Source organism: Colletes latitarsis, chromosome 11 (genome assembly GCF_051014445.1).
Source record: "Colletes latitarsis isolate SP2378_abdomen chromosome 11, iyColLati1, whole genome shotgun sequence".
NCBI classification, from domain to species: Eukaryota; Metazoa; Arthropoda; class Insecta; order Hymenoptera; family Colletidae; genus Colletes; species Colletes latitarsis.
This window is the reverse complement of record NC_135144.1, coordinates 14,301,740-14,317,180: the sequence shown is the minus strand read 5'-3', so window position 1 is coordinate 14,317,180 and position 15,441 is coordinate 14,301,740. Positions and strand designations below refer to the sequence as shown.

Genomic DNA, 15,441 nt, shown 5'->3' with positions numbered 1-15,441 from the left:
TGTAGGAGTTATGGCTATTTGAAAATTGGACCATTTTTATGAGGTTTTTCCCATTTTGCGGGGACAGGGACCAACTTTTCGAATATTTTTGCGATCTGTACATATTCTCCATCAAAATACGCGTAGTTTGCTTTTTTAAACATTAAAATCGTCCAATCCGTTCAGAAGTTATGACGTTTTAAAGATTCGCATGAAAATTCGGGCAGACATTCCTGGCCAGAAATTAGATTTCCACTAAGGAATTTTTTTCTCGAAACTGAGTAGGATTTCGGGGTTATGTCTGTTGACCAAAAATGCTTGCAATTGACCCTTGCAACTAAAAATAATTTTTCCAAGACGATTCGAAAGTCTTTTTTTTCACCCAAAACTTTCAGTACCTACTCGAATTTTTTTCTCGAAAATGGGTAGAATTTCGGAGGTATGTCTATTCACCAAAACTGATTGTAATTGACCCCCGCAACCGAAAATAATTTTTCCAAAACGATTTGAAATTTTTGAATGTAATTGTTAATAACTTTTTAACGAAGCCTCCATCAGCAAATTGGTATTCTTGATTTTCGTCTTATTTTTGTTTCTAGAATCCCCCATTAAAATTTTTCACAGGGGTGGCCGAACACCCCTGTATAGTTAATCTTAAGTCTTGTAACTTTTTCTGTAGGTAGGAGGGGAGTTCTTTCATTTTATTTTTGAATTTTAAAAAATTTGTTTATTTTTTTTTCGTACATTGGTCCATTATCATTAATAACCGGACACCCTGTATAGGCGGGAAATAAACGCGACCGTCTCACGTGGGTCTTTATTAAACGCTCGGCTTTAATTGAACCCCCCGATGAATCCTCGCACGCGATTCAGTCGGTGTATTTCTATTTTTAATAAAAGCTCTTGTCCTTTTTTTTTCTATCCACCCGATAATATCGCTACGCTAGAGGCGCGTTTACATCTGGCAAATGACAACCAACGAATGGGGACCGAACGACCAATTTTCTGCAACGTGTGTGGAACGTATACAGAAATTTTAATGAATAATGCATTCGCTTGCATTCAACGATGTTCCGAGCGATGTCGGTGCATCAAAAGGAATTCATGCTCGCAGAGGACATCCGCGAATTAATCGGACACTGATTTTCATGTGATGTTCCTTTTTTTTTTTTTTTTTTTTTTTTTGCAAAAAATCTCCCGGCAAAGGTCCATCAAAATCAGCGTGTACCACCTGACATGCATCTTTCAAATGTCTTGCTCATTTTTGATAATTGGGAAATACATCAAAATATATATCAATTTTCCTCGAGGTTAAATTTCTTAGAATTCGAAATCTGTGGGCCACTTGAATCTTATCGTTGGTCGTTTTACATTTATCGTGGGTCGCCGAGGATTGGAACAAGTAGAAATAACAAGTATTGGTCAGACACGTTAGCTAAGTCATACTTAAAATCTTCAAACTGAATTTTTTCAAAAACAAAGTGTCGTAGGAAAAAATGTTATTCTATATTTTCGATTCATTGTTTCTTATAGAACGATCATTAGCGAACGGACAGCTCGTATAAATCGAGAAGAAGAATTCGTGTAATTCGAAAGCTCGCTGTAATAAATTCTTCACTGAGGTCTAGGTGTCTTGATAGTTTTGTGTACTCGATGTAAACTCAGCATCGGTGACCTTTTGCAACGTTGAACGCGCACGTATTCAGCCCTTTCATTCCTTTGTGAAGGCCGTCGGAAATTTTCAATAGAGCTACATAATGGTTTATCGGCCCGATAAACTTTCCTGTATTTCTGGAATGTGTGGACAATTCCTTGTTCCATCGACGAGGCACGAGTACGACGGAAAGCCAACGATTAATCGGCGACGATTTTCTAAAATAACAATCGACCGATTCGTGATTCGTTTCAAACGACCTCGATGCCGCGTTGTAGGTCTGGAATTATTCGAATCTTATTGAAGTCGATTGCAAATCGAGAGCGCCACGTAGTCGATCGTTGAGGGCGCCACCAAAATGCAAGCAGATGCACTACCTTGATTGGTTAGTGCGTCTTGCGACACGTGAGAGAGGGGGTGTATCGAAATGCAGTTTTCTTATAAAAAGGTTATCTCGTGCAACCTATTTAAGTATTGGAATATTGGTGTATAGTAGGTGTTGGATATACAGGGTGTTCGGCCACTCCTGGGAAAAATTTTAATGGGGGGTTCTAGAGACCAAAATAAGACGAAAATCAAGAATACCAATTTGTTGATGGAGGCATCGCTAAAAAGTTATTAACAATTAAATACAAAAATTTCAAATCGTTCTGGAAAAATTATTTTTGGTTGCGGGGGTCAATTATAAGCATTTTTGGTGAATAGACATATCACTGAAATCCTACTCACTTTCGAGAAAAAAATTCGAGTAGGTACTGAAATTTTTTGGCAGAAAAAAAAATTTTTCAAATCGTTTTAAAAAAATTATTTTCAGTTGCAAGAGTCGATCGCAATTATTTTTGGTCATTACACATACCCCCGAAATCCTACTCAGTTTCGAGAAAAAAATTCCTTACCGAAAATATAATTTCTGGCCAGGAATGTCTGTCCGAATTTTCATGCGAATCTTTAACACGTCATAACTTCTGAACGGATTGGACGATTTTAATGTTTAAAAAAGCAAACTACGCGTATTTTGATGGAGAATACGTACAAATCGCAAAAATATTCGAAAAGTTGGTCCCTGTCCCCGCAAAATGAGAAAAACCTCATAAAAATGGTCCAATTTTCAAACAGCCATAACTCCTACAATAGTGAATATATTTCAATGAAACTTTTTTCTGAAGTAGAGCTCGTGGGTACCTACGAAAAAGTATTAGAAAACTTTTCTGTAGGGCGTCAAATGAAATTACTAAAAATGAAAAAGTAATTTTTAAGAAAAATCGACAGGGGGTAGGTAGGTGCCTAAATTTTTCGGTGAAAATAAATTTTTTCAAATCGTTCTGGAAAAATTATTTTCGTTTGAGGGGATCAATTACAATCATTTTTTGTGAATAGACATACTCCCGAAATCTTAAGCACTGTCGAGAAAAAAATTCAGTACAGGCAGAAGTTTAAACGTTAATAACTTTTTAATAAAGCCTCCATCAACAAATTGATATTCTTGATTTTCATCTTATTTTGGCCTCTTGAATCTCCCATTAAAATTTTTCCCAGGGTGGACCGAACACCCTGTATTATAAAACCGTGATACAAAAATTGATTTGAAACATTATGCGTAATTGAATCGTACGAAAGATGGTTTACAATAACTATACCGTTACTAACCTCAAAATAGGAAGGTTCAAAAGCGGGAAAGCCAAGCGTGTTTTTTTCTCCGAAGGGAAAATGCAGAATTTTTTAATACAAGAAACATGACCTGGGCGAAATTGTGAAAGAAAAAAAAAAAACACTTTCTGGGACACCTTTATCGACTAATTAAGCGTCAAAGCTTGCACGTTAACGCGTTTTATCGGCGAATTTATGCAGCGTCGAGGAAAATTAAAAATGACCCCGGGCTTTGAAAATACGGGACGCATCTCTCGAAAACAAACATTTTCCGCGCGGCGCAGAGCGGAACATTTCAAATAGCGTGGTCGAAAAAGTCCACTTTTGAAAGAGTTCGAAAACAAACATTAAATTCCCATTGAAACGAAATTTTTATACACGATGTATAATTTTGGCTGCAACTCAAGATCTTTGGAATATCGAGAAAAAAAAGAGACAAGAATCGAAGCGAGGAAGGAGTATTCCCAAGTTACTTCGAAGGCCGTGGGACCTTAACCGTGTTTAATTCTCGTTGAAAATTAACGTCGTTCAAGCTGACAGGAAATTTCCTCTCGACGATCGAACCGGATCGTTCTTCGATGAAATATCCGGGCAATTAGCTGGTCTCGACTCATTCTATAATACCGATTTTCCTTCAATGGAAATCAGCCTGTTGTACGTTTCTCAGAATCGAGAGCGTAAACAGAACTATTATCAAAACCTTAATAACTTTATATTAGTCGCTGGTCGAATAAAAATTAATATTTCAATTATAGAATGATATTATATCATTCTACAAATTGATTTATCTAATTAGGGATGTATGATAAGCAACAAACGTCGATTTTGATCTTTGCACAATTGTTTATCGAAGCAATATAGGTAATTATAATATAATCCAGCATAGTTTATTTGCATAAACGTATTGACCATTGGCTTCTGATTCTCGTCGTTATGAAATGTAAATTCTAGAACGTACCGCGTTAAAATATTAAACATTGAAATTATTAAGTACTATATCTAACAAATTTAGTTCCAATATTCTAAAGCATAACAAGAAAAAAAATTATTTTTACTGTATACATATAATGAAGTACAAATGGTTTGATTATAAAAAATAACAGCAACTGATTTTTACATATGTTATAAAAAACAAAATAAAGTCGACGTCTCCATTGGTTTTCGAGAAAACAGCTTGTGACACTTTATTTGGACCACATGGTATAATGTATGCAGTATATTGCGAAGAGCGTTCAATTGAAAGATTTATCTACTGTTACGTGTAGTATTACCCACGCAGGGAATGTGTATCTCGGCCATTATTGTTGTCGGTTAATATAGTCGTTGATTAATAATACCGTTGGTCAAAACTTGCATCGATGAATTCTGGTCAGTGAAATCTGTGTCGGTGCTTTCAATGGAACCCCCAATATTTCGCATTACAATATCACAAAACATTCTTCCGTTTCATTATACATAAATTAGTAATAATTCGATAATAATAACAAAATAATACCACCAGCCGTTAAAAAAAAAAATAGTCGTACCTTTCTATATTTTTTTACGTTCGCTTGAAAAGGACAAATTCCAATCGTCAAAGCTTACAACGCAATAAATAAAAAATAACATTTTTCTTTTAATCATAATCGTTGGAATATTTCCAATCGAAACTAACCTACGTATTCACGAATCGTAGGAAGTAATACTGCATTTAATATTTAAAGTAACTTGGCCTTGTGACAACAATGGAAACGAGTCGGTTAAGCCTCGTTTGGTGTCGCTCTGCGACACTCGTTAAAAGATCAATGGCAGACATGGCGTGCATGGCGATGCTCGGCACGAAATCAGCGCGGTCCGAGTGTGTTGGTCGTAATTTTTTTAACAGCCGTTTTACCCGAGGACGGAAAGCATACGGTCGCGGTACGTGACTACGGGTACTCTTGACGTACTCTAGCCGCTAGTTAATTCGTTCGCGGCACGTTTGAATTGAGGACGTAACAGCCTGTGCACGAGGGCCGGTAAAGAAGTGCGAACAAGAGGGGAAACTGGCGCGCGCGGTTACCGTTTACGTTCCTCCGTGACGCCCGAAAACAACGACGTCGACGTCTCCAGCAAACGAGTTTACTCGAAGCCCAGACAAACAACTTATCTTAACCCTTTTGTGGCCGTCTATACTCTATTCGATACACACTAACCTCAAACAATTCCAATCGCCATTACGATATCAACTATTTTCAAATTATTATTCTTTAGTCGGACAAGTAAATTATATTATATAAACGAAATCTAATTTTTTACCGATTAAAGTAGATTATTATATCACTCGAATGCAATATTTACGGGTGTTCTCTTTCAATGAACTTTTTATTGCTTAGAGGTTAGTATACAGGGTGCTCGGCCACCCCTGGGAAAAATTTTAATGGGGGATTCTAGAGGCCAAACTAAGACGAAAATTAAGAATACCAATTTGTTGATGGAGGCTTCGTTAAAAAGTTATTAACGTTTAAAGTTCCGCACGTACTGAATTTTTTTCTCGAAAATACGCAAGATTTCGGGGGTATGTCTATTCACCAAATATGATTGTAATTAACCCACAACTGAAAATAATTTTTCCAGAACGATTTGAAATTTTTTAATTTAATTGTTAATAACTTTTTAACGAAGTCTCTATCAACAAATTGGTATTCTTGATTTTCGTCTTATTTTGGCCTCTAGAATCCCCCATTAAAATTTTTCCCAGGGGTAGCCGAACACCTTGTATAATAAACACTGTTTAGTATAATTCTCTATCCATGCACAACCGGAATTCCAACCGGTGTATTCACAGGTAATTCACGTGGCTAGAAGTCGGAGATTAGCCGGCGTTCCGTAATTTAATCTCGAGACTGTTCGTCAAAGTTCGCACGGCGGAAGACAACGTTGCATCGCTGGAATTAAGCGCTGGAAACGCGTTTAGAATTAATTCTGAGACTCCCCGGGCGAGCCGTCCCGTTGGCCGCTCAAAATCTGCGAAGATAATTGGTCAAATGAAAATTTCAGGAAAGCTTTCGAGGGAGGGGAATTTTGCTATTTGCCGAGCGTATATTTGTCGAGCAACGTCGGTCCATGTCACAGCGGTTGTCAACCTCTGTCGGTACGACGGTCTCTTTCAACTATGTACATATTAATATCCTGTATTATACACTTAAGAGGACAGTCTAATAGTATAAAATCAATAGAGCGATTCCTTTTTCACTTAAGAGGATAGTCAGTATGAAATCAATAGAATCGTTTTCCTTTTTCCTGAGGAGTCAGGACAGAGTGACGGGCTAAAGAATATAGTGGCTACAAACTTTGGGGAGCGTTATGTATGTGAAGAGTATAGCACTGTGGTATACACTCGGTTCAAATGACCATGTCTGCATCATCCATCACAGATGCATGGAACAACAAAGGCTGCCTCGTCTTTTTCTACGTTCGACGTAACCGTCGAGAGGCCGAGACTGTCTTTTTCTTTTACTTAAACTCTGTTCTTTTCTATGTTCGGAATGACCGAAGAACGTGTCCACAAAGGGGTATCGAGTTTCGTGTCCCTATGACTCATAAATACCAACGGTTTTCTACACTTCTCAGAAGCTTTCAACGATGTCTGCCAAAATACCCCCTACCAGTTTGTAATTAGTTTAACACCCCCTTGGACGATTTTAGAGACCTGTATGGGTGCGACACGAATACTCGGGGTAAATCGCGTAAGTTGCGTCACGCCACTGCGGTGACTCGTAAAAAATGCATCAAGTTAACGTGCCACGTCGGGATCCTCGTAAATACAACGGAACTCTCGCTGTCGCGGCGTCGCAGTTTATGAAATGTTAAAGCAACCCAATTACGCGGTTGAAATTGGCATACTGACCGCGTAATTCACCCTCTCGGAGGAACGAGAGGGGAGGGGGGCGTTCGACCGATTCTAAGGTGATAAATCGAGTGAAAAAATCCATTTGACTATTTGAAAAGGGGACAGGTTAGCTCAACTTGCTACAAGAATTATTCAAATACGTAGATTCTATAACTCAGGGACAAGAAACAATTTTCGTACGCGTGTTTAATTCATACAGGAAATAGTGCCCACGTATTGTTATAAATCCGGAACGCTAGTCAGTCCCTGGAGTCACGAGCGTTCCGAAAGTCTCGTGGATAGGTCGGAAGTCAAGATGACGGTTAGAGAGAGCTCGAGGGAATGTTCCAAAAGTTTCTCGAAGATCAGAACCGTCGGAAGCTAAGTCGAGGGAAAGCTGAATGGAATATCACGGAAGTCTCGAAACTCTAAACCATCTGACCCTTGCTCCCGTTACGCGTAATCGTGTTCAACAGGATTTTCGAGAACTCCGCGAGAATTTTTTGGAACTTTTTTGGAAATTTTACCCTACAAGCAAAGTTGGGGAACTCGGGGATTCGGAAAATTTTCGAACATTGTATACAAGTTATGTAGATAACGCCAGCAAATTCTCTTTCTTGACGCTGCAGGCATCTATTCATAATTCAAAGTCTGTGTGTTTGTGATTTCTTTGGAATTTTTACAATTTTTCTCCGATTCCGATGAAATTTTGTTTTGTTGGTCTTTAAATTCCGACGGAAAGTATAGACTGTTTAATTTGCAAAAAAAAAATGCAAAATTTAGGCGTCCATTATACTTGAAGATACTAGTTAAAAACTTGATGTCCATGTACAGTGTAATTGTACAGCAGGTACCGGAAGATGTTAAAATATCGAACTTCAGATTGTACACGTTTGGTAAATATCCTGGTTGTTCTACTGGGAGCCTGGGAACTTCCGTAAAGATAGGAAACGCGCGTAGTACAACAGTTCTGGACCCTGGAGGCACGTAACTTTATCTAGGGTGTTCTAAACGACTTCTGGCGACTCTAATGCTAGCGTAGGAACTACCTTGCTTTGGAAATTTTTGCGAATTCAGCTGGCAATCCTGTTTCCTCGCATCTATTCTTTCCTCCCGGGCTAGTATCGTGTGATTTTTTTATTTTCATTTCCTTGCCGATGCCGGGAACGATTTCGCGATATTCCCCTTCGAACAAGAGAACAAAGAATCGTAGCATGGCGGAAGTTACGTTCGATGGGTATTGTACAATAATTCGAAATCATTTTTCGTCGGTGTCGTAACAATTCAAAATAAATAACTTTACCTTTGAAATATTTAATATCATCCTGTTAAATGAATCACCCTGTATACGAGGTTCAAAACTAAGGGGTTAATATCGTCTAGGATCACGTATCTATAACGCACCCGACTCGCACGTAGCAGTACGTCACCTAAAAGTTAGGTTATGATTTACCAACGCGTCGAGCGATGCGATCGAATTAATGGAGAACGAAAAGGCGGATGTCTGTCAATCGCAAAGAAAGTCAAACTACTTTGCCGACTGCATTACGTTGGAACGACTTTCATTTCCTTTTATCGGGCAACGGCGCCCAGGAGCATTACAGAAAGTAAAAATACGAGGGATAATTTGAAGATGACGTCCAAAGCCAAGATGAACGTCAGTCAAAGCTAACGACGGAAATCGCGAACTAAAGACTACCAATCAAACGATTGAAACAACGCGATATACTCGTCAATTATTGATCCATTCAACAGCTGTCCGCGAAACAGTCGTATCAGATAAGTTATTCGTTCACTTGAAATCGAGAAAATTATTCGATCAAAAGTCATAAAAAATATTATTCAATGTCCCATCGTGCGTTTTAATGGTAAAAAAATAAAAAAAAGTCATTTTGATCGGACGTATAGTATTGTCGCAAAGAATTCGCGAATACGCTCTCTGTCTCGACGCCGCGTCAAAATGGCGTAACTATTTAACGGTAACAAACGTTGATGCAACGCAGTCTAACTACGGTTTCCCAAACTCGTAGCTACTAGGCAACCGCGTGTGCAGGAGCACCGGAGCGAATGAAATTATTTGGTTTCGCTGTAAACGATTATCTGGTCCTGCATTCTGTGCTTGGATAATACGATCCAGGTTCCAGAACGTGCACACGCGTGTTTCCAGTGGGTCTTGGGAGTCCAAGGTATGCTAGTTAATAGGTCAATGCCGGCGGCTCCCACACTTGGTTTAACCCTTTCACGAAGGCCTATTCATCGTCGGTGACCTAACCCAGACCTAACTCAGACCGACGTTAGGCCGGTACCCGTACTCGTTTTTCGCTAACCATCGAAATTCGAGGATACTTTGCCGGAGTGCCCCTTCATCGTTCGCGTCAAAGCAACCGTCTCGCGTTTACGATCCTGCGAAGAGTCTCTAGCGTCTCGTGTTCGAAATCCAACAAAGAACTTTCGGCGTAACAGTGTTGGCTATCCTTTCGTCGGCGTTCAAGAATCGAGGATCATATTACGGCTCGAGAGTCGTAAGGGCGAACTTCACAAAGGCACGGTTAGAAAACAAACATTCTACTTAAATGTGGATAAAAATGTCGAATAATGAATTAAAGACAAACGTATCATGAAACATTTTATAACGAGCAAATAAACTAATATTTTGTTAGTTTTGTTGTTTACGTTATTTTTCATGGTAGGTGTTTTTGAATGAGATAATGTAGACTTTATCTGTCCTACCAGAAAGTTAAAAGCTCATTTTATAATCGTCTGAAAATAGCAGAATTCAAAGTTCTGTAATTCTGTCAAAAAGAGCCATACAACGACGTGAAAAAAGTACGTTTAGAAGCTTGAAGCCTCGGCTTGAAAAGCGTATTGAGCGATTTTCTAAGCAGTGACATCATTTCAAAGTCGATCGTGTGAAATTGTTTAAGAATTTCTCAACTTCGAGGTCACGCACGGAGCGCAAACATTTTTTTCTCGCAATTTTCACCAACGACGCATTAACCTTTGGAGTCTCGTCTCTAATTCTGTACCTTTTAATTAGGCTACGATCCTTCTACTCGGAATTATCGCAATTTAGAGGGAACTCCGGCGTTTTAGGTTTTTTGCTATGTGGACGGTTGCACGATCAGACTCGAACCGCGTGAGAAATGTGCGTTGTATATGTAGACTATTATAAACCGCTATCGAGACTCAAGATATTCAAGACATTCAAGACTTTTGAGATCCCGAGACTTTCTTAAAAACTTCAAACCATTTCTATCAGAAAACTGTGAGGCTGTCAATACATCAGTAAGTAGTTTCTCATGCTGAGTGAGAACCACTATCGCCCGCACGCAGCTGTATGCAGGTTGCCTATCTACAGGCGGAACTTTAAACGTTAATAACTTTTTAACGAAGCCTTCGATCAACAAATTGACATTCTTGATTTTCGTCTTATTTTGGCCTCTAGAATCTCCTACTAAAGTTTTTCCTGTAAACGTTATACACGAATATAGTGGCCACGGATCCGTGGCCCGGTGAAATTTGCGCATGAATCTATCGCGGCAGCGAACGTGTTAAAACCGAAACAAAGCCGCCCGTAATGCCGGAGTCTATCCACGGTCAACGCGACTAATCTTGTTATGCGTAGAAACTTTTATCTCTGCGCGCTTACCGCGGTTACGTAAAGTTATTAGTTCGACCTATTTCCGCATGAGAGGAAAGGAGAGGGCACACGGGCATGAAAGAGCACACGCGCTAAAATGCCATGAATTCCAACAAAAGCATACTTGGTATTCCCTCTCTGCCCCTTTCTCTCTGCCCCGAGAACCGACCTGCTGATTCTACAGAGACCCGGCATTGTATTCCCGTTCAATCATCGATTCATCGGAAAAGGAAACCAATCAAAGTATCGAACTCACGTTGACTGCTGCTCCGTCGTATGATGTTTTCCAAGAATGTGTTTTGCGGGGCGACCAGGCCCCTGCGCCCCCCTGGCATCCTTTCTCCCTTGGATGATCCTGGATCCTGGTCGCTGCGGCTATCAGGACCTCGGCCAGCCTCTGGCTACGACGATCGCGGGCTGTCTTCCACGCCTCATATCAATCACCTCTTCTTCCGATCACCACACTTTTTACCTTCCTCCTCTCTCTCTCTCGCTCTCGCTCTCTTTGGACTGCTCCGAACACGCGACAACGACGCACTTCACTAACTGAATGTCATCACTCGAGGGTTGTTCACCATCGTGAAGCGTCCGAATCACAACGACAGCGTTATAAACCGGATCGAACCAGGGACCCTTAGCCCCGCGGAGACTCTGACACGGTCATCCAATAGTCCGGGCCAATACTCCGCGCGCGAAACGAGAAACGAGAAACGGACCGGTCACTCGGTAGTCGCGCGACGATCTATTTCCCCTGGCTCCTCCTGCGGAACGTTCAGTCTTCTATAGTACGGAACAACGATTATCGAATCGGACGACGAGCAACGACCTTTTGATCAGGATAACCGTTGGACTCCCTGGGATCGTGTGTACAGCCGACTAGGATGGGACTGGACGCGTTCGTCGTCACCTGATCAAGCTGGCCCAGGGACCGACGGTGCTCGGATTTCGCCAGCTTGCACCTTCAGCTTCTGGCGATCCCGGTCGTGTTGGAGGACCGGTCGTCGAGAGACGACGCCCCGATGAGGACAATGGCGACGACGATGGGTACGAGGTGGACGGTGGTCCTGATCTATCGGTGCACCGACCACAACGTCGATGGGCTCGTGGATGTGTCCTTGGCTGGTGGACGCACGATCGATGACCCATCTAACCGCAGTCCTTCCAGGTGATCGCGCGCGCTATCACGGATACCCGACGGCAAGTAATTAGACGACTGCGCGGTACCTGCCACGTCGTTCTCCACATCCTCGGCGTCCTCCTCGGCGTCGGTGCAGCTGGTGCCCGCGGAGGAGAACATCCCTTAGAGAGGGGAACGCGACTGGCGAGCAATCCTTGATCACATCGTTGCGTCTCAGCCGCGGGACACTGGGCTCGATGTTGTTGCGACCGATCTGCCTCGATCGTAATCGGGTCCACTCGGGGACGCTCGCTACGCGAAACTGGGGCCGATCGGTTCCGACGAAGCTCGGTAGGGAGTTAGGCGATCGCTCACCGGACGGGGGCGCTGTAATGGAAAAGAAAGATGGTTAATGCTAGGTTGAGGTTCGAGAAGTGGATCGGGTTTATGGCGGTCTGATTCCTGTTTGTTTTTAACTAGTATTTTTAACTAAGATTACTAATATTATTATTAAAAAGAACAGCGGGATGTCCAATAGAACAGACCCAAGAAAAAACCGTCTTTGCAGGCAACAGTACTTGGAGAAAGAAAGAAATACGTGCTGAATAACCTCATCCTTCGACTCCCAACCCTCCAGAGACACCAAATTACTCGATCCACCGAGGAGCTTCGTGAAAACCGAGAAACGAGAATGGTATTGAGACAAAACATTGCCTATTTGTAGCCGTTCTCAAACATCCCAGTTATTTTAAATATGTGAAATTTACAATGTACGGAGTTAGATCGTGGTAATTCTCAAATAAAGCCGCTACGGAGGCCATTTTTTTCTCAAACACGATCGATGGCTAAAATACCACTAGGCGTTTGAATAAATTCTATTGCGAAGAAAATTCAAATGAAAACATAGCAGCAGATGAAAGGGAAAATTAAAAAATGATTAAATGAAATAAACATTAATTAAATATATTAAAATGTACGTATCGGATAAAATAATTTTCTGATGCACGCAATTTTTCTGCTTTTCCCTAACGTTGGTAATCTGAAACGACCAGCCCTAAAAAATTCATACCTTCTGTATGCAGGGTTTTTAATTACAGATGGACATCCTTTTTGAGGTAATTCTACAGGCCAAAATTGCGGTAAAGGCTTTGCTTTAATATTATAATAAATTAAATATTAGGGTCGAATGCGCCTGACGCTCAGCGACCTGCAAACCACTAACGCATGCGCGACAGCTTTGTCGAAACGCGTCCAATGGCGGCTTGGAAATGCCCAGACACCATGTTATAACCAAAATGAGAAAAAATTGAAATGTAACCGCTATATTGTTTATTTAAAACGATTTTGGTTACTAAAATCATTATAAATGGCGAAAATTGCTTTTGGTTATGAATAACAATTATCAATAATAAAAATATTACAAAATAAATAGCATTAAATTTACAATAATTTTGCACAATCTTCATAGCATATTTTAAAAATGCTCTCTGTCTGCTTTGATTCACTTCTCACTGCTCTCAAAATTCTCTTTTTAATCCCTTTGTATTTTGCAATTATTTCGTTGTACACTGATAATTACATATATTTAAAAATCATTTAAATTATACGTAAGAGCAACCACCCAAATCTAATTCTCATTATAAAGACGCTTGTGATAAATAAATAAAAAGCACAATGGCAGAGTGTATCGTTCGGGTGACAGTAATTGGGTATCGTACCCTATTAGTGTCAGAAACGATATGCATATAAGATTAGGCTAATTTTCTCGACAGCGTGCTTCTGTACAAGCGTCAAACTGTCAAACAACGGATAGAAAATTGTGTTTTCATGTGGCGAACGATAAATCGTGCCAAATTATTTTTATTACGAGAATAATTGGACAGAAAGTTCGTCGAAGAAGCTCTGCAGTCGGACAGCAGTAACGCGGTAGAAATTTTCGAGATGCTCGATGGCCAAGAAATCAGCGAAAAAAGACACCGCGGAGAAACGAGTTCGGCCGCGTGACTGGAATTCAAATCAAGTAACGGAAATCGTTACCGACGGAAACAAAGAACTTTGTTCCCATGGTCGAGCAAACTGCACAAAGTATGAAAACTTCCCTGGCTACGTTCGCAAAATATAGAACTCCTTATTTATTGGCAAGAATAAACCTCGTAAATGGGGTTAGGATCGAACTCGATATCGCGAGTGGAAGTCGATTCCAATGACCAACAATTCGAAGAATACGTGGCGTCTACGGCAAACCTACCAGGCGTGCACTGCCCCACCCCGCCTCTCATCCTCCAATGAAATAGTGTACAGTCGCTTCCTTCCATCTCAAGGTCAAGTGGTTCAGACGTATACGTAAATTGTACCAAATCGACTTGCACTATTTAGTCTCCCGTACGTTAGATTTTAGGTTAGGTTTGTTCCCGATTGTATGCAGCAATTTACTTATTTGAATTAATTCATTCACAGCCAATTATGCATAGGCATTTATTTTATACGTTTGACTTATTTCCTATTTATCTTATTTGAAACGTTCAATGAAAATAATTTAAAAAAGCGAAACTCCATGAAGAATGAGGTCTTGTAGTTGCCCCCTTTTCGCTAGATCACTTCTGAATGTGAAATTTGCAAAGCCTTGATCTAGAGAAGTTCTAATTTCGTTGATGCCCGGCAAACAAACGTTACGTTGTCGGCAATAATGGAATTCCTAGCGCCATTAGTCTCGTTTAGAAAGTTCCCAAGTACTATCGAATGGATATTGTTTGAAAACGGAATGCGCAAGACGGTTGGTGTTTGTTCGAAAGTTTTCAGGCGCAGTTGACGCGAGATCTATCGGAAGTCGAACGTACTGAACGCTTTCCACCGATCTGTGTGTAGCGATGCGATCAAGTACCCTGCAAATAGGTTCGAAACCTAACCTCCTTGATTCGAACGCTCTATAGGGGGTTCATGAATTGGTGGCGCAGCTCGAAGAGGGGTGGAATTTACATGAAAAAAATTAATTTTGAAAACTCTTTTGATATCGAGATTCTGTTAATATACTAGAACCTTGATAATTGAACAAGTGGGGTTGAAAATTTCTGCAATACACAATACACGTTGCCTTGGACAATGTATCCCCATTACATATGAGCTACGCGTACTGCCTCCAATGTCACTTGTTGCTTAGCGACCATCTCCACCACTTGTCGATATTATGCAATAAACGAGATTCTCATGCAATCCTCGAAGTTGCAATAACTGAGGTTCTATTGCATCTCGCTAGTGTATATTAGTGCATAAAAGTACAACCACGTATAAATTACTATGAATATTTTTTATTTCGAATAATCTGTGAAGCTTCAATTTTTGACCTCAATTGACATATTATATAACCTATCATTATACTTTTGTAAGTAAACGAATCTTCGTCTGATTTAGACGAAAATAATAGGAGTTATCGGGAAATCACAAACACACAGATTTGGTCTTTAATATTAAACATTTTTTTTCGTCTAAGAGCCCCAGGGCTACAGATTGAGAAACACTGCATCAATCGATCCAACCCCCGAAATAGCGGATCTATG

At 40.5% G+C, this 15,441-nt stretch overlaps 1 protein-coding gene across 7 annotated transcripts in view; it reads right to left on the bottom strand.

The window, feature by feature from the left end:
• Eag (potassium voltage-gated channel protein ether a go-go) overlaps positions 1–15,441 on the bottom strand; it is a 99,428-nt gene that overhangs the window by 68,677 nt on the left and 15,310 nt on the right. For all 7 annotated transcript variants that reach the window (XM_076777908.1, XM_076777910.1, XM_076777909.1 and 4 more), the window contains exon 2: positions 11,027–12,274. In XM_076777908.1, the coding sequence (XP_076634023.1) occupies positions 11,027–11,105 (79 nt within the window). In that variant the 5' untranslated portion in view covers positions 11,106–12,274. The remainder of the gene's footprint in view (positions 1–11,026; positions 12,275–15,441) is intronic.